Source organism: Phyllobates terribilis, unplaced genomic scaffold (genome assembly GCF_046119375.1).
Source record: "Phyllobates terribilis strain yellow unplaced genomic scaffold, ASM4611937v1 Scaffold_12__6_contigs__length_324123572, whole genome shotgun sequence".
Lineage (NCBI taxonomy): Eukaryota > Metazoa > Chordata > Amphibia > Anura > Dendrobatidae > Phyllobates > Phyllobates terribilis.
In genome coordinates, this window is record NW_027362772.1 from 90,239,761 (window position 1) to 90,258,561 (window position 18,801).

Here is an 18,801-nt window from a genome sequence, read left to right on the forward strand (position 1 = left end):
CCACATCTCCATATATTGTCAGCTCCCTAAGCTTGCAGCTACCTCCTCTCTGTGGGTGCCCACCAAAAGCAGGGTGCTTCTGGTTGGGGTAGTTGGCCCTGGAAGCTCCAAAGTCACAGATGTTCTAATCCCTGGCGAGTCAGCGGAAGGGTGAGACTCTAATCTGCCCAATCTTGTGTATGTTGTTGACTGTTGGTGATCCAATAAATTATTACCGCAGTGTGGTACCCTCATCCTGTGTTGTCCGAGTAGTATTCTGCCCACGGGGGAAGGAGTACGGGCATTCAGTGGGATGAGCCCTGGTCCATGCGGTGTTTCTATAGACAGCCATGCCAATGGACGAGCGCACCCACTGACCCCAGTGTCTCCACACTTCGTGGCAGCAGTGGGATACTACTCAGCCCGGCTGATCCAGGGGAGCAGCACAGGACTAGTGTTCATAGACACTATCCAAGGGCTCCAGAACCAGGGAGGCATATAGGTGAGGCATATACAGCAGGTTTCGGACACCAGTGTCCAACCCCACCAACTCGCTGAGAAAAGGATCGGACTGGATATACAGCCTCAACTGGAAACTGCAACTACATGAGTTGTGCCAGCTTTGACAGATCGAATACCGGGCCACCGACAGTTGGTCGTATTTGATCCAGGAATTGAGATACCCAGAACGTCGTGGAGGATGACGAGTTTGACCAAGAGGAATTAAACTGGCTGCCAAATCAAGGATCCATTGGTGGTCTGAAATCAAATACCCATGTGAATGAGGGGTTGTCACCTAACGGGAGGGGGGTGAGCAGATTTATTACTTTTTCACGCTTCTAAAACACCATCTTCCTGACCCTCATGAGACATAAGGAGGGTTTACCCCATTCTCCCCCCCCATTTTCCACACTGGGTTTGGACAAGTCGTCACCATGCCCTGAAGGACTGCTGGCAAAAATAAATATACACATCCCTTTGTACAAGAAGGAAATTCCTGCAAACTCTGAGCACATTTCCGTCTCCCACTTACCATTCATTTCTGGGGTTCATGGACCTATGTAAATATTGCGGCCGGCTGACTGTATCGGTGGCCGAACAGCCCCAGAGGGAGTGTCTGACAGCGCTGTCCCAGCCGCAGGTCTCATTCACATGGCGCAGGATTAGTCTGCCAAAACCCGGAGGGAATATTTACTGTATTTATATCTACCGGTCGATCAGTCGGGGCGTCCAATAGCCGAGTGCTGGAGAATCAGAGCCCAGTTAGGCTGAGGACCTGAAGAGCAGCGTGTGGACGCAGCATAGAGACTGCACGATGCCCGTTCACACAGCTGGCCTCTACACAACACAGACTAACATCTGCAGCCCAGCGGTGGAGGATAACCACCATCATCGTCACAACACACATTAAAAAAATTATATTTATTGAACGCATATGACGGGCGCTGGTACAGGCCATAACTTATCACAAAGATTACATGTCAGAGTCCAGGGAGATGGGGTGCAGGCGGCTGCCAGGCCGCGGTCAGTCCATGGGCTGCGGCTGCACATCGGGCCCATCCTGCTGGCGGAAGAGCAGCTCGCTGGACTGCACCACCTGCTCCGCGTGCCACGTGGTCTGTGCATTGTACTGCTGATAAATGTCAGTGTCTGACTGAAACATAACCAAGGCCTGAGCCGTGTGCATCCGGACGTGCTCCGCCAGGCTGTTGGCATCAAGGAACTTGTCTCCGCAGGAGTCACAGGCGTACAGGATCTGAGTGTTCGGGTCTGCAGGAGGGACACAAAAGTTAGGACACAGACAGCACCGCTAGGGGAGCAGCAGGTACAAAACATGACATGCGCCAAAGATTAACAAGCTTCTCGTCACAAAACCCTGTCTGAACAAGGACCAATGCAAGCTGCAGCCCAAATATGTACGTTAACATGGCGGACGCCATCTCCATGTGCACACCGTGCAGAGAGGCCAACCTCAGCCTTCAACCACTCATTAATCCTCTAGGGCCCAAGTCAGTGGAGTCTAAAGTAATGAGAAATCTATAGGAAGGACCTAGAGACTGAAAAAAGCAGCAGATCCACAGCAACGTCCCTCCTTATATTTCTCCTAATCCGTGTGTTCAGCCAAAGCTCCAGACGGGCGCAGGAAAGACGTATATGGTCCATGTAGGTCCTATTACATGGGTAACTGGTGGAAAGACGCCAGCGAGCGTGACTGCCAGACATTAGCCCCCCTCCATCGCTCGGTGCACTTACTGGGTAGGAGCTCTTCCGGCATTATACAGAGACGTTCCTCGGGAAACATTCCATCGTGCATTTTATATTGCACTACAGCGTAAAAGCTGCCACAATGAGGACGTCATAAAAATAGAATTAGACTTACCGGTAATTCGGTTTCTAAGACCCTCCACTACAGCACCAACTGGAGGTAGCCTCCCCATCCTAATTAGGGACAGGAAAAAAAGAGGTTAAGTAGCCCCTCCCCGCTACCATCCCCAGTGTTTTCAAAAGGACCACACAGTATGAATGCTCTAAATATTTTAACACTAAGGATTTTTCCATCAAAAAAGGACAGGGCGGGAATTACCGATGCTGTTGTGGAGGGTCTTAGAAACAGAATTACCGGTAAGTCTAATTCTAATTTTCTCCAATCCCCTCCACGACAGCACACCTGGAGTAATACCAAAGAACGAATCTTAGGGAGGGACAAGAGACTGAAGGACTTTCCTTCCAAATGCTAAATCTCTATTTGACATTACATCTAATCTATAATGTTTAGCAAAGGTATGGACACGTAGCTGCCCTGCAAATATGCTTGATGGATGCACTAGCCTTTTCAGCCCAAGAGACCGACATAGCTCTAGTGGAATGAGCTTTCAAGGATGCCGGAGGAGGCAAATCTTGAACCATGTATGTTTCACAAATTGCTTTTTTAATCCAATTTGCTAGCGTAATTTTTGCAATTTTCTTCCCTTTATTGGGGCCTCCATATGGAACAAATAAGTTCTGATCCTTCCTCCAAGTTTCAGTCTGACTCAAGTAGTGGATTATAGTCCTTCTTACGTCCAATGCATGGAATTCTTCTTCCTTGCTATTTGATGGATTTTGACAGAAGGACGGGAGAATTATGGGCTGAGACATATGAAAATCAGACGACACCTTGGGAAGAAAAGAAAGTTCCAACTGGAGGATGGGTCCTGTCCTCCAAAATACGACAATAAGGTTCTCTGATGGACAGGGCTTGGATTTCACCCACTCTCCTGGTTGTATTCAGAGCTATAAGCAATGCCGCTTTCCAAGACAATTTGTATATGTATGCCTCGGCTGTTGGCTCGAAAGGAAGCATAGCTAGGCCTCTAAGAACTATGTTGAGATCCCAAGGTGGAACTATTTTAGCTCTTGTTGGATTTATCCGAGAAGCAGCTGTCATGAATCTCCTAATCCATCTGTTCTGGGCCAAATCCGTATCAAAATAGGAGCTTAAAGCCGAGACTTGGACCTTAAGTATGCTTGGTCTCAATCCTTCAGACAGACCCGTTCTGCAGGAAGTCCAAGATTCTGGCCATGTCAGGCCGAAAGGAATCTAATGGATGAGGTTCGTACCATAGTTTGAAAGCTTTCCAGATTTTTTCATAGATGGAATTCGTGACCAGTTTTCTGCAGCGTATGGATCACCTCCGCTGAGAAGCCTCTGGCCCTTAAGAGGGCGGTCTCAGAAGCCAAGCCGCTAGAGACAAATTTTGAGGGGCCGGATGGTAGATCGGGTCCTGATGTAGCAGATCGTGGATTTTGAGGAAGCATCAACGGATCCTCCATTTTTAGACTGTTCAATGTCCCGAACCAAGCTCTTTTTGGCCACATTGGAGCTATTAGAATCATCTTGACTCTTTCCGACCTGATTTTTTGTAAGGTCCTTGATATCAACGGAATCAGGGGAAAAGCATAAGCAAGCCCGACTTCCCAAAGGTGAGCGAATGCATCTATCCCTGGTGCTGAATCCTCAGGGTCCAAGGAGAAAAAAAAAGCTCTTACTTTAGCGTTTTTCTGGTTCGCAAACAAATCCACATGTGGATATCCCCAATCATCGGAAATATCTTTGAGCTCAGACTCCACTCCCCTGGATGAATGTCTTTCCTGCTCAATAGATCTACCTGATAGGTGTCGGAGCCCCCGACAACGATAATAGATGATGCTTCGCCCAGTGGAAGATCCTTTCTGAGATCATTTGCAATCTCCTGTTATTCGTACTTCCCTGATGTCTTAAGTGGGCTACAGTTGTCATATTGTCCGAGTAGACCCTGACATGTGACCCCTGAAGTAGAGAATTGGCCGCCCATAGGGTTTCCTCCACCTCTTTCAGCTCTCTTAGGTTCGAGGATTGTTCTGAAATTTCTTGTGACCAGACTCCTTGAAAAGGCCACGTGGGAGACTACTGCTCCCCATCCCCTTTTGCTTGCGTCTGTTTTGACCGATATCAAGGGAAGTTGAATCCATGTCGAACCTTTCTCCTGGACAGAGCCACCGCCTTAAAGATGCTTTCACCTTCTCTAGCAGATGAATCCTGCTGGTGAGGGAACTTGGAGATTTGTCCCAATAGGAAAGGATGTAGTTTTGAAGGACCCTTGAATGAGCTTGAGCCCAAGGTACCACTTGAATACATGAGGTCATGGTCCCGAGGACTGACATGGCGAATCTTCTCCGGTTCTTCAGTGCATAAACTTTCGACCTTAACTGAATTTGTTTCTCTTTTGGCAGAAAAGAGTCTTGCTGCTGAGAGTCCAGGAGAATTCCCAAGAAAGTCTTCCTGGTGGAAGGAATCAGATCTGACTTCTTGTAATTTATCAGTCATCCCAATGATTCCAGAATCAGGAGGGTCAGCTGAAGATCTCTTTCCAAACTTGAAACTGAGGGAGCCATCACTAAAAAAATTGTCTAAATAGGGGACGATGCCGATATTCCGTTTTCTTAGACAAGCTACCACCTCTGCCATGATCTTTGTAAATAGACGGGGTGCCGACGAAATCCCGAAGGAATTGAGAATGGAGTACCTTTTGGTTCTGATTTATAGCAAATCTGAGGAATTTCCTGTAGGCCGGGGTGAATTGGCACATGGTAGTATGCCTCTTACAGGTCTATTGTTTCCTTGACAAATCCTTTCCCAATCAACGGAATCGTGGACCTTATCTTGAACCTTCTGTATTTCACATATTGGTTGAGATGTTTTAGATTGAGGATTATCCTGTAGGAACCTGAAACCTTTTTCAACAGAAACACTCGAGAATAATGACCTTCTCCTTGTTCCATGCGAGGCACTGGTGATATAACTCCCGAGTTTTGAAGATTCTGATTCCCCCAGTCATTAGGAACTTTTGTAATCTTGCAGAAGGTAAAGACGTTACTTCTACCCTTCTTAGAGGGTAGGTAGCAAAGTCTATTTCGGCTCCTACCGCCACCATCTCCAGGATCTTCCGGTCCGAAGATATTAGCTGCCATTGTGGAAGGAAGCTTACAATCCTGCCTCCTACCTTCTTGGCGTCATTGTCTGTCTTGCCTTGAACTTTGAAAGATATTCTTTCCTCTTCCCCCTTTTGGGTAACTCCAGCGACCGGTTTTACCCTTGCCTCTATACTGAAATGCTTGCTGCTGAGGGGGGAGAAATGGTCTCTTCCTGAAGTTCCTTGAAATCTTCGGCTCTGGCAGAGACTTCTTCTTGTCGGACGCTTTCTCCAACAGCTCGTCCAAGACTGCTCCAAACATATACTCTCCTTTAAACGGGATGGAGCAAAGCTTGTCCCCACTCCACATCTTCAACCATAGAGCTCTTGTGGAATTCGATAAGATTGTGGCAAGATCGGCGTCCCTAACAGACTCCGCTGAGGCATCAGCTAGGAATCCAGTGGCCTTCTGTAACAAAGGAAGAGATGCAAGGAGGTCCTCCCGAGGAGTACCTTTCCAGAGATGTTCCTCTAGTTGTGGTAGCCAGAGGAACATGGAACGAGCTACACAAGTCAAAGCGATATTCGTCTTCAGTTAAGCCGCCGATGTTTACCATGTCTTCCATAGCAGACTGTCCATCTTCCTATCCATAGGATGCTTCAGCTGGGACGAGTCTTCAAAGGGAAAGGTTGTTTTCTTCGCTACCCTTGCCACTTGCACATCCACTTTCGGAATTTCCGACCATAGTTTAGCCGTATTTTCATCCAGAGAGAATCTATCCTTCATTTCTCCCGTAACACTAAGCCTTTTATTCAGGTGACTCCCATTCATTCATTCATTATCAGACTTCGAATGTTGTCGTGCACCGGGAACACTAACTTCTTCTTGGATTTCAGACCCCAAAACGTCTTGTCCTCAACTGTACGGGTCTTCTTCTCCTCTTCCACCTGCATAGTGTCTCTCACCTGCAACAATAATTCTTCCATATTTTCGGCAGAAAAGTAATATTTCTTATTCTCCTCATGATCTTCACTTAGAACCCCTTCCTCAGGTTCCTCCATGGATCCAAATTCTTCTGAATCAGGAGGTATCCCCCTAACCGTATACTTTCTCGTTTTGGGTGGAGATGGACCCTCAGCTCTGGCTTGCGAGAAGGAGGCTAGCATTTCCTGCCGAACCATTCCCCTGACTTCTTCCATAAGGGAAGGTTGTTCCTCCTTCACAATGTTGTTAGTGCATTTCTGGCATAGGGGTTTCTTATGCCCTGAAGCAAGCTTTTTCCTACAAATGGCACATTTGCGAATTGTAGTATTTTCTCCCACTCTCGGTGCAGGATCCTTGTCTCCCTAAAATTAGAAAGGGGAGATTTTAAAATACAATTTGGGATCCTGCTCAAAAAGAGAGTGGGGAACAACCTTACCCCCAAGTACTTACAGGGGCCAGGTTAGCGCTGGGCTCTGCAGACGCAGGCTTTGATAGCAGCATACCATACCATAGCAGCAGAATATTCTGTCCTACCTTAATGTTGTCTTCTCATCTGGGTCTTTTATAAAAGTATAAAAAATTTAGATCCTCCATTTCTGGGCAAAAAACCGCGGTTTCCAGCTTGAATTTCCCGCCGTGGCGCCATGTGTTCCTCGGTGGAACGCAACCGGAAGTGACGTCCCGTAGGCCGAATACCTGAGTTCCGGAGCATCCTGCATGTGCGCCAGAACGCTGCCATGGAGGACAGAGGAGACTCCGGCTGGGGAGCTACAGGAGGCCCCCAGCCCCAAACCCACTCAGCTTTACCGGTAGGCGAGTGAGGAGGTCCCGCTCCAGAGAGAACGGGAGCTGCCAGGGAAGGAAGGCCGGAGGCGATCGCTCCCTGCAGCCCGACACAGGTAAATTTAATAGGGACCTGCTCGCCGGCCGCAGCCACCCTAGGTAACCTCTTCATCCCATAGGGACAGGAAAACACTGGGGATGGTAGCGGGGAGGGGATATTTAACCTCTTGTTTTCCTGTCCCTAATTAGGATGGGGAGGCTACCTCCAGGTGTGCTGTAGTGGAGGGGATTGGAGAAAAAGCGTTGTTTTTTTTTCCCCTTCACAAAAATGCTGTATGTGACAGCAGCCTTATAGAGATTTCCCCAGTGCTGATCACTGCCCCCGCAGGACAGGAAGAGCCATTGCTGAAGGTCGTTTACCTGCTTCCTGCACTTGCTTCACCGCCTTGGTGATCTCTGCTTTTAACGCTTCTGTCTCATCAGCTGTGACCGAGGTGGAGATGGGAACCACTGGAAGAGAAGGGGCGCAGCTCAAAAACAAATCCTGATAACTAGCCCTAGAGCTCTGGGGGTATTACCGGAGAAGAGAGGGGTCCAGAGCGGTCAGGCAGCAGCTTGCTCCTCCCATATGACTCAATGGCAGGAATACTTGCCAATGGCCTCTCATGTTAGGGCCCATTTTGGCATGATACACAGGACAGCATCACATCCGATCGTGTGGGCTCAGGAAAGCCTGTCCCATAATCCTTTGGGGGGGGGGGGGGGGGGAGATTACTTTCAATATGGCTGCCACATACAGGGCGGTTCACTCACCCGTCAGCTCTGTGACACCCGTATTGGTGATGTCCTCCGCAGCCAGGGTCACCATCTCCTCTGGAGCCACGGTCACAATGTTGACCTCTTCTTCATCCATTTCTCCTTCTTCTCGGTGCAGCATTTTCATGCCCGCTCTGCCCTTGTGAACGGTTTTCACATGAGAGCGCAGGTTGTCGACGCGGTTGAAGCCGCGGCCGCATTTGTCGCAGAGGTACGGCTTCTCCCCTGTCCAATCAGACATGAGTGTTGTCACACGTAAGGACAAGTGATCGCTTGACCAGCACGGACGGAGGCTCACCTGTGTGGATAATGACGTGTTTCGTCAGGTCTCCGACGTTGACAAAGGCCTTGTTGCAGACTTTGCACTTGTGCGGCCGGATATTGTCGTGGTGGCGGATGTGATTGGCCAGCTGACTGGACTGCACGAACCTGGTGGACGGAGAGAGCGGTCACATCAGCAGGGAACGCACATGAGACCCCCGCATCCCCCTGAAGACTCACCTCTTTCCACAGCGCTCACACACATACGGCTTCTCCCCCGTGTGCTGGCGGACATGAGCGATCAGGGAGCTGGCCTGCGTGAACGCCTTCCCACAGATCATACACAGACACGGCTTCTCTCCTGTGAGACAACCAGCGCATGAGAGCGGCTAATACGGGGCCCGCCTGACACTGGGGCCCCCGATCTGCGATCATGTGACACTGCGTATTGGGGAGGGCACAGAACATTAACCTCGCCCTTCACAGGTCAGGCGGATGGAGAATACGGAGAGCTAGACCTGAAGGGGTCCACAGGAAAAGTATGTTCTCCGGGCAGCGTACAGTATATACCGACACACGCTGATGTCGGGGGGGGGGGGGGGGGGGGTGCGCGCATAGTCCCCAGCAGTATAGATCATGTGCAGGGGGTGAGCACAGTATGATGGGGGCTGTTACCAGTGTGGGTCCGGATGTGCCGCTGCAACGCCCCAGGGTCAGCAAATTTCCTCTTGCAGTGGATGCAGATGTAAGGTTTCTCGCCGCTGTGGATGCGCAGGTGTCTCTTCAGGTTTCCTGCAGAGGATGGAGGCGCATGATGAGGAGGAGATCGCCATGATCGGAGAGGACACCTACAGGCCCCACGATGCCTCACCTGAGGTGGTAAACTGCTTCCCGCACTCTCTGCACTTCAGGGGTCCGTCAGCGATGTGGATCTTCAGATGAGCCTTCAGATTCCCCAGCTGTCAAGAAAGCCACAGAGTTAACTGAGGACATTACTGCTCCCCTCCCCCAAACACCTGTCCGCCATGACATCACTGCCCCCACCTGGTTGAACTTCTTGTCGCAGTGCGGACACTTGTGCTCCTTGTTGGTGTCGTGAGTCTCCAGGTGCCGCATCTTGGACGTGGGGTCGGAGAACGGCCGGTTGCAGTACTCGCACAGATACGGCTTCTCTCCGCTGTGGACCAGCTGGTGCCTCTTCAGGTTGCCGGAGGTTGTGAACAGCTTGCCGCACACCTTGCAGTAGTAGTTGGGCTCCCCGGTGTGACGCTTCTTGTGCAGGTTGAGTAGACTGACCAGGCGGTAACTCTTCCCACAGTCGTCACAGCCATGGGGCTTTAACGGACTGAAAAGAGAACACAAGAAGTTACTGCATGTCCCACCATCCCCCACACACCACAGGGGGCCGCAGGTCCCCCACACACCACAGGGGGCCGCGGGTCCCTCACCTGTGAGTCTTCTCATGCGCTTTACAGGCAGCGGGGTCCGAGAAGGCCTTGTCGCACTCATGGCAGCGGTATGGCTTCTCGCCGGTGTGGATCCGGATGTGCCGCGTGTAGTTTCCCGTGTGGGTGAACTCCTTGCTGCAGTACTGAAGGAGAATCACATAAATCGGCAAGATCCCAGAGCATCACCGCAGTGTAGAAACCCCAGCTGCTGCAGAAACTCTTATTGAGTGGACGATTCATTATATTCAGTGACTGTCCTGAAGATCCTGTCTTTAAAAAGAGGTTCTGCAGCAACTGCGGTGTGTAGATGGCACTCATGTACATTTTACTGCATCAAACACTAGACTAGTAAGCAGATGTAGCAGTGCCGGGTTTGTCGCGTAAAAGCTCAAATTTCCTGCTTTCCACAGTGATGACTGCCTAAACGGGTCTACTACATCTGTACCTGGTGCGGCCCTCACTCACCTCACACACATGAGTAGTAGAGCTGTAGGGTCGTGACTCTGTGCGATCAGTGTAGTTTGTGGTTCCTGAGCGCAGTTGTCTCAGGGGCCCCAGGACGTCCTCTGAAGGTTTCTCCGTATTCTCATCGGTGCAGTCTTCGTTCTCCTCTTTGCTGCTGTCTTCAGTCTCGGGCTCGGGCTCCAGGATCGGGGGACACAGGCTCTCGCTCACTTCTGGTGGTGGAGAGCGTACATGTTTCTGTGTCGGGCCCCCTCCAGCAGCCGGCTCACCGGGCTCCTCCTCATCTGTGGACGGAGATTCCTCCATAGACACATCTTCGGTCTTCTCCTGAGCAGTAAGGGGCCAGGGGGTCGGCGACAACAAGTCCCCCAACTTCACTGCTCTGTCCCCAGGGTCTGAGGCAGGGAGAAAAAAACAGCAGTATTATGGGAGGGGGTTTTAGTGTCACCTAGATCAAGGTTTAATGCCAGAGCCAAAGAAGGTGCAATAATATCTGGGGGTCTGGTGGGCACGGACACATGGCACCCTCACCTTTCTCTGCACTCAGGGCTGGTTCCTCCACGGGCTGTTGCTCCGCTCCGCTCTCCTCCTGCAGTCCCAGTTTACTGACATCGCCACCTGCAGGGAGAGAAGGCATATGACCTGGGTCCCTCAGCCCCGGGGAATTCACCACCGGTCACAACAAGGCCTATTCTCACCCTCCTGACACGCCGGGTCTGCGGCTTCCTCCAGCGGGTACACGGCAGTGGTGGAGTCGGTCGTCTCCAGCTCACTTTCCCCAGCGACAGCCGGAGGGGAGTAATCCGTGATATCTGCAGGAGAGGAGGATGAATATAACCCTGTAGGCCGACAGCCCACAGCCGGAGTCAGCTGCCCATTACCTTGTCCCGACGTGAGGGGCCCCAGGCTGTGCGGCCCCTGGCTGGGAGGAATGCTGAGCGACTTCAAGGCTGTGCACGCGTTCACAATCTCCTGCATCTGCAAAAATCCGGCCACGGCCAAGACGTCCTCCACATTTTCACGTGTCAGATTCAGACGTGCCGTGTACATGAACTCCAGCACCTGACCCAGACCTAAGGGGAAAAAGGCCAGCCTGAAATCGGGCAGACAAGTCGCGCAGCAGTGACGCGCATGGGCAGAGCGTTACCTGCTGCGTTGCTGATGTCCAGGTGAACCACGTCTTTCTGCTCCACGAAGAGCATGCGGAAGTACTGGCTGCACGCTGCGAGCACCGCTTTGTGTGCTTTGAAGTCTATTCCATCCACCACGAAAGTGCAGTCGCACAGAAGGCCGAGCTGACGCTGCTGATTGAGCTGCTCCAGGACCAGCTGACTGTGCTGCGGAAAATCCATGTCTGCGGGGGAGGGGAGCAAAGCAGAGCATGAGCTCATACGTTCCAGGCACCTGACGTCACATTACACAGGAGGAGGAGGACGCAACTGCACGCAAGTGACGTCACATTACACAAGAGGAGGAGGACGCTGCACGCAAGTGACGTCACATTACACAGGAGGAGGAGGACGCTGCACACAAGTGACGTCACATTACACAGGAGGAGGAGGACGCTGCACGCAAGAGACGTCACATTACACAGGAGGAGGAGGACGCCGCACGCAAGTGACGTCACATTACACAGGAGGAGGAGGACGCCGCACGCAAGTGACGTCACATTACACAGGAAGAGGAGGACGCTGCACGCAAGAGACGTCACATTACACAGGATGAGGAGGACGCTGCACACAAGTGACGTCACATTACACAGGAGGAGGAGGACGCTGCACACAAGTGACGTCACATTACACAGGAGGACGTTGCACACAAGTGACGTCACATTACACAGGGAGGAGGACGACGCTGCACGCAAGTGACGTCACATTACACGGGAAGAGGACGACGCTGCACGCAAGGGACGTCACATTACACAGGAAGAGGACGACGCTGCACGCAAGGGACGTCACATTACACAGGAGGAGGAGGACGCTGCACGCAAGAGACGTCACATTACACAGGAGGAGGACGCCGCACGCAAGTGACGTCACATTACACAGGAAGAGGAGGACGCTGCACGCAAGAGACGTCACATTACACAGGATGAGGAGGACGCTGCACACAAGTGACGTCACATTACACAGGAGGAGGAGGACGCTGCACACAAGTGACGTCACATTACACAGGAGGACGTTGCACACAAGTGACGTCACATTACACAGGGAGGAGGACGACGCTGCACGCAAGTGACGTCACATTACACGGGAAGAGGACGACGCTGCACGCAAGGGACGTCACATTACACAGGAAGAGGACGACGCTGCACGCAAGGGACGTCACATTACACAGGAAGAGGAGGAGGACGCTGCACGCAAGTGACGTCACATTACACAGGAGGAGGACGCTGCACACAAGTGACGTCACATTACACAGGGAGGAGGAAGAGGACGACGCTGCACGCAAGTGACGTCACATTACACAGGAAGAGGACGACGCTGCACGCAAGGGACGTCACATTACACAGGAAGAGGACGCCGCTGCACGCAAGGGACGTCACATTACACAGGAAGACGCTGCACACAAGTGACGTCACATTACACAGGAGGAGGAGGAGGACGCTGCACACAAGTGACGTCACATTACACAGGAAGAGGAGGACGCTGCACACAAGTGACGTCACATTACACAGGAAGAGGACGCCGCTGCACGCAAGGGACGTCACATTATACAGGATGAGGAGGACGCTGCACACAAGTGACGTCACATTACACAGGAAGAGGACGACGCTGCACGCAAGGGACGTCACATTACACAGGAAGACGCTGCACACAAGTGACGTCACATTACACAGGAGGAGGAGGAGGACGCTGCACACAAGTGACGTCACATTACACAGGAAGAGGACGCCGCTGCACGCAAGGGACGTCACATTACACAGGATGAGGAGGACGCTGCACACAAGTGACGTCACATTACACAGGATGAGGAGGACGCTGCACACAAGTGACGTCACATTACACAGGAGGAGGAGGACGCTGCACACAAGTGACGCCACATTACACAGGAGGAGGATGCTGCACATAAGTGACGTCACATTACACAGGAGGAGGACGCTGCACACAAGTGACGTCACATTACACAGGGAGGAGGAGGAGGACGACGCTGCACGCAAGTGACGTCACATTACACAGGAAGAGGACGACGCTGCACGCAAGGGACGTCACATTACACAGGAGGACGTTGCACACAAGTGACGTCACATTACACAGGAGGACGTTGCACACAAGTGACGTCACATTACACAGGGAGGAGGAGGAGGACGACGCTGCACGCAAGTGACGTCACATTACACAGGAAGAGGACGATGCTGCACGCAAGTGACGTCACATTACACGGGAAGAGGACGACGCTGCACGCAAGGGACGTCACATTACACAGGAAGAGGACGACGCTGCACGCAAGGGACGTCACATTACACAGGAAGAGGAGGAGGACGCTGCACGCAAGTGACGTCACATTACACAGGAGGAGGACGCTGCACACAAGTGACGTCACATTACACAGGGAGGAGGAAGAGGACGACGCTGCACGCAAGTGACGTCACATTACACAGGAAGAGGACGACGCTGCACGCAAGGGACGTCACATTACATAGGAAAAGGACGACGCTGCACGCAAGGGACGTCACATTACACAGGAAGACGCTGCACACAAGTGACGTCACATTACACAGGAGGAGGAGGACGCTGCACAAAAGTGATGTCACATTACACAGGAAGTGGAGGACGCCGCTGCAAGCAAGTGACGTCACATTACACAGGAAGAGGAGAAGGACGCAGCACATAAGTGACGTCACATTACACAGGGAGGAGGAAGAGGACGACGCTGCACGCAAGGGACGTCACATTACACAGGAGGACGTTGCATACAAGTGACGTCACATTACACAGGAGGAGGAGGAGGAGGACGCTGCACACAAGTGACGTCACATTACACAGGGATGAGGAAGAGGACGACGCTGCACGCAAGTGACGTCACAGTACACAGGAAGAGGACGACGCTGCACGCAAGGGACGTCACATTACACAGGAGGACGTTGCACACAAGTGACGTCACATTACACAGGAGGAGGAGGAGGACGCTGCACACAAGGGACGTCACATTACACAGGAGGAGGAGGACGCCGCACGCAAGTGACGTCACATTACATAGGAAGAGGACGCCGCTGCACGCAAGGGACGTCACATTACACAGGATGAGGAGGACGCTGCACACAAGTGACGTCACATTACACAGGAAGAGGACGCCGCTGCACGCAAGGGACGTCACATTACACAGGAAGAGGACGCCGCTGCGCGCAAGGGACGTCACATTACACAGGAAGAGGACGACGCTGCGCGCAAGGGACGTCACATTACACAGGAAGAGGATGCCGCTGCGCGCAAGGGACGTCACATTACACAGGAAGAGGACGCCGCTGCGCGCAAGGGACGTCACATTACACAGGAAGAGGACGCCGCTGCGCGCAAGGGACGTCACATTACACAGGAAGAGGACGCCGCTGCGCGCAAGGGACGTCACATTACACAGGAAGAGGACGCCGCTGCGCGCAAGGGACGTCACATTACACAGGAAGAGGACGCCGCTGCGCGCAAGGGACGTCACATTACACAGGAAGAGGACGACGCTGCGCGCAAGGGACGTCACATTACACAGGAAGAGGACGACGCTGCGCGCAAGGGACGTCACATTACACAGGAAGAGGACGACGCTGCGCGCAAGGGACGTCACATTACACAGGAAGAGGACGATGCTGCACGCAAGGGACGTCACATTACACAGGAGAAGGACGCTGCACACAAGTGACGTCACAGTACACAGAAGGACGCTGCACACAAATGATGTCACATTACACAGGAAGAGGAGGACGCCGCTGCACGCAAGTGAGGTCACATTACACAGGAGGAGAAGGAGGACGCTGCACACAAGTGACGTCACATTACACAGGAGAAGGACGCTGCACACAAGTGACGTCACATTACACAGGAGGAGAAGGAGGACGCTGCACACAAGTGACGTCACATTACACAGGAGAAGGACGCTGCACACAAGTGACGTCACATTACACAGGAGGAGAAGGACGCCGCTGCACGCAAGTGACGTCACATTACACAGGAGGAGAAGGAGGAAACTGCACACAAGTGACGTCACATTACACAGGAGGAGGAGGAGGACGCTGCACACAAGTGACGTCACATTACACAGAAGGAGGAGGACGCTGCACACAAGTGAATTCACATTACACAGGAGGAGGACGCTGCACACAAGTGACGTCACATTACACAGGAGGAGGAGGAGGACGCTGCACACAAGTGACGTCACATTACACAGAAGGAGGAGGACGCTGCACACAAGTGAATTCACATTACACAGGAGGAGGACGCTGCACACAAGTGACGTCACATTACACAGGAGGAGGAGGACGCTGCACACAAGTGACGTCACATTACACAGGAGGAGGAGGACGCTGCACACAAGTGACGTCACATTACAAAGGAGGACACGGAAAGCGCGTGACGTCACATTACATAGGAGGGGGACGCTGCACACAAACGATGTCACATTACACAGGAAGAGGAGGACGCCGCTGCACGCAATTGAGGTCACATTACACAGGAGGAGAAGGAGGACGCTGCACACAAGTGATGTCACATTACACAGGAGGAGGACGCTGCACACAACTGACGTCACATTACACAGGGAGGAGGAAGAGGACGACGCTGCACGCAAGTGACGTCAAATTACACAGGAAGAGGACGACGCTGCACGCAAGGGACGTCACATTACACAGGAAGAGGAGGAGGACGCTGCGCGCAAGGGACGTCACATTACACAGGAAGAGGAGGAGGACGCTGCACGCAAGGGACGTCACATTACACAGGAAGAGGAGGACGCTGCAAGCAAGGGACGTCACATTACACAGGAGAAGGACGCTGCACACAAATGACGTCACATTACACAGGAGGAGGAGGACGCCGCTGCACGCAAGTGACGTCACATTACACAGGAGGAGAAGGAGGAAACTGCACACAAGTGACGTCACATTACACAGGAGGAGGAGGACGCTGCAAACAAGTGAATTCACATTACACAGGAGGAGGACGCTGCACACAAGTGACGTCACATTACACAGGAGGAGGAGGACGCTGCACACAAGTGACGTCACATTACACAGGAGGAGGAGGACGCTGCACACAAGTGACGTCACATTACACAGGAGGAGGACGCTGGACACAAGTGACGTCACATTACACAGGAGGAGGAGGACGCTGGACACAAGTGAATTCACATTACAAAGGAGGACACTGAAAGCGCGTGACGTCACATTACACAGGAGAAGGACGCTGCACACAAGTGACGTCACATTACACAGGAGGAGGAGGACGCTGGACACAAGTGAATTCACATTACACAGGAGGAGGAGGACGCTGCACACAAGTGACGTCACATTACACAAGAGGAGGAGGACGCCGCACACAAGTGACGTCACATTACACAGGAGGAGGAGGACGCTGCACACAAGTGACGTCACATTACACAGGAGGAGGACGCTGCACACAAGTGACGTCACATTACACAGGAGGAGGAGGACGCTGCACACAAGTGACGTCACATTACAAAGGAGGACACTGAAAGCGCGTGACGTCACATTACACAGGAGAAGGACGCTGCACACAAGTGACGTCACATTACACAGGAGGAGAAGGACGCTGCTGCACGCAAGTGACGTCACATTACACAGGAGGAGAAGGAGGAAACTGCACACAAGTGACGTCACATTACACAGGAGGAGAAGGAGGACGCTGCACACAAGTGACGTCGCATTACACAGAAGGAGGAGGACGCTGCACACAAGTGAATTCACATTACACAGGAGGAGGACGCTGCACACAAGTGAATTCACATTACACAGGAGGAGGACGCTGCACACAAGTGACGTCAGATTACACAGGAGGAGGAGGACGCTGCACACAAGTGACGTCACATTACACAGGAGGAGGAGGACGCTGCACACAAGTGACGTCACATTACAAAGGAGGACACGGAAAGCGCGTGACGTCACATTACATAGGAGGGGGACGCTGCACACAAACGATGTCACATTACACAGGAAGAGGAGGACGCCGCTGCACGCAATTGAGGTCACATTACACAGGAGGAGAAGGAGGACGCTGCACACAAGTGATGTCACATTACAAAGGAGGAGGACGCTGCACACAAGTGACGTCACATTACACAGGGAGGAGGAAGAGGACGACGCTGCACGCAAGTGACGTCACATTACACAGGAAGAGGACGACGCTGCGCGCAAGGGACGTCACATTACACAGGAAGAGGAGGAGGACGCTGCACGCAAGGGACGTCACATTACACAGGAAGAGGACGACGCTGCAAGCAAGGGACGTCACATTACACAGGAAGAGGACGACGCTGCACGCAAGGGACGTCACATTACACAGGAGGAGAAGGAGGAAACTGCACATAAGTGACGTCACATTACACAGGAGGAGGAGGACGCTGCACACAAGTGACGTCACATTACACAGGAGGAGGAGGACGCTGCACACAAGTGACGTCACATTACACAGGAGGAGGAGGACGCTGCACACAAGTGACGTCACATTACACAAGAGGAGGAGGACGCCGCACACAAGTGACGTCACATTACACAGGAGGAGGACGCCGCACACAAGTGACGTCACATTACACAGGAGGAGGACGCTGCACACAAGTGACGTCACATTACACAGGAGGAGGAGGACGCTGCACACAAGTGACGTCACATTACAAAGGAGGACACTGAAAGCGCGTGACGTCACATTACATAGGAGGGGGACGCTGCATGCGTGACGTCACAGACGGGCTGCGCGCTCACACACGTCCACTACAGTCCGGGGCCCTGAGATCAAGAAGCCGCACAGTCACACACAGATCCCAGTACCTGCCATCCCGAAGATACAAAGAAATTACATCCTGCAGCGGAAAAGACAGCGGACAAAGGGCGCCGCCATATTGGAGAAGTTCGGAAGTCAGACGCGTTTATGGTGGCGCACCTCCGGGTACGTCATCAGCCTGTGACCGCAGACGGCGCCATGTTTATACCGGGCGGCTGCCCTCGTCCTGTAAGTGCAGAAGCTGCAGTATGGGTAAGTGATCGGGAAGTACTGCACCCAACATCTAACCGAGCTGCGGAGTAGAGAAATGTGTGTTTAATCCTCTCCTGTGTGATACTGTCTGCTGAGCCGTGTATCTAATCCTGTATGATACTGTCTGCTGAGCCGTGTATCTAATCCTATCCTGTGTGATACTGACTGCTGAGCCGTGTATCTAATCCTCTCCTGTGTGATACTGTCTGCTGAGCCGTGTATCTAATCCCCTCCTGTGTGATACTGTCTGCTGAGCCGTGTATCTAATCCTCTCCTGTGTGATACTGTCTGCTGAGCCGTGTATCTAATCCTCTCCTGTGTGATACCATCTGCTGAGCCGTGTATCTAATCCTCTCCTGTGTGATACTGTCTGCTGAGCCGTGTATCTAATCTTAAATGGATTGATGAAGGTGGCTGTGTCCACCGAAACGCGTTGT

The 18,801-nt window shown here is 52.4% G+C and overlaps 1 protein-coding gene and 1 long non-coding RNA gene across 3 annotated transcripts in view; one reads left to right on the forward strand and one right to left on the reverse strand.

Annotated features, from left to right (window-relative positions):
- Positions 1-1,386: 1,386 nt before the first annotated feature.
- On the reverse strand, positions 1,387-18,287 carry ZBTB17 (zinc finger and BTB domain containing 17). Of its 2 annotated transcripts, XM_073656119.1 has the most exons (15): positions 18,160-18,287; positions 11,317-11,523; positions 11,051-11,242; positions 10,868-10,981; positions 10,701-10,787; positions 10,170-10,564; positions 9,705-9,847; positions 9,301-9,601; positions 9,128-9,215; positions 8,932-9,048; positions 8,497-8,617; positions 8,294-8,424; positions 7,993-8,220; positions 7,600-7,689; positions 1,387-1,749 (listed from the first exon to the last, which is right to left on the reverse strand). In XM_073656119.1, exons 1-15 carry the CDS (start codon positions 18,164-18,166, stop codon positions 1,505-1,507), a joined length of 2,466 nt encoding a protein of 821 aa, XP_073512220.1. In that variant the 5' UTR covers positions 18,167-18,287; the 3' UTR covers positions 1,387-1,504. The 2 variants fall into 2 exon arrangements, with proteins under 2 accessions (XP_073512220.1, XP_073512219.1); XM_073656118.1 differs by having other exon boundaries at positions 10,868-11,242.
- LOC141172185 (uncharacterized) overlaps positions 18,235-18,801 on the forward strand; it is a 33,513-nt gene continuing 32,946 nt past the window's right edge. Inside the window, exon 1 of the long non-coding RNA XR_012252432.1 lies at positions 18,235-18,364. This is a non-coding gene — a long non-coding RNA (uncharacterized lncRNA). The remainder of the gene's footprint in view (positions 18,365-18,801) is intronic.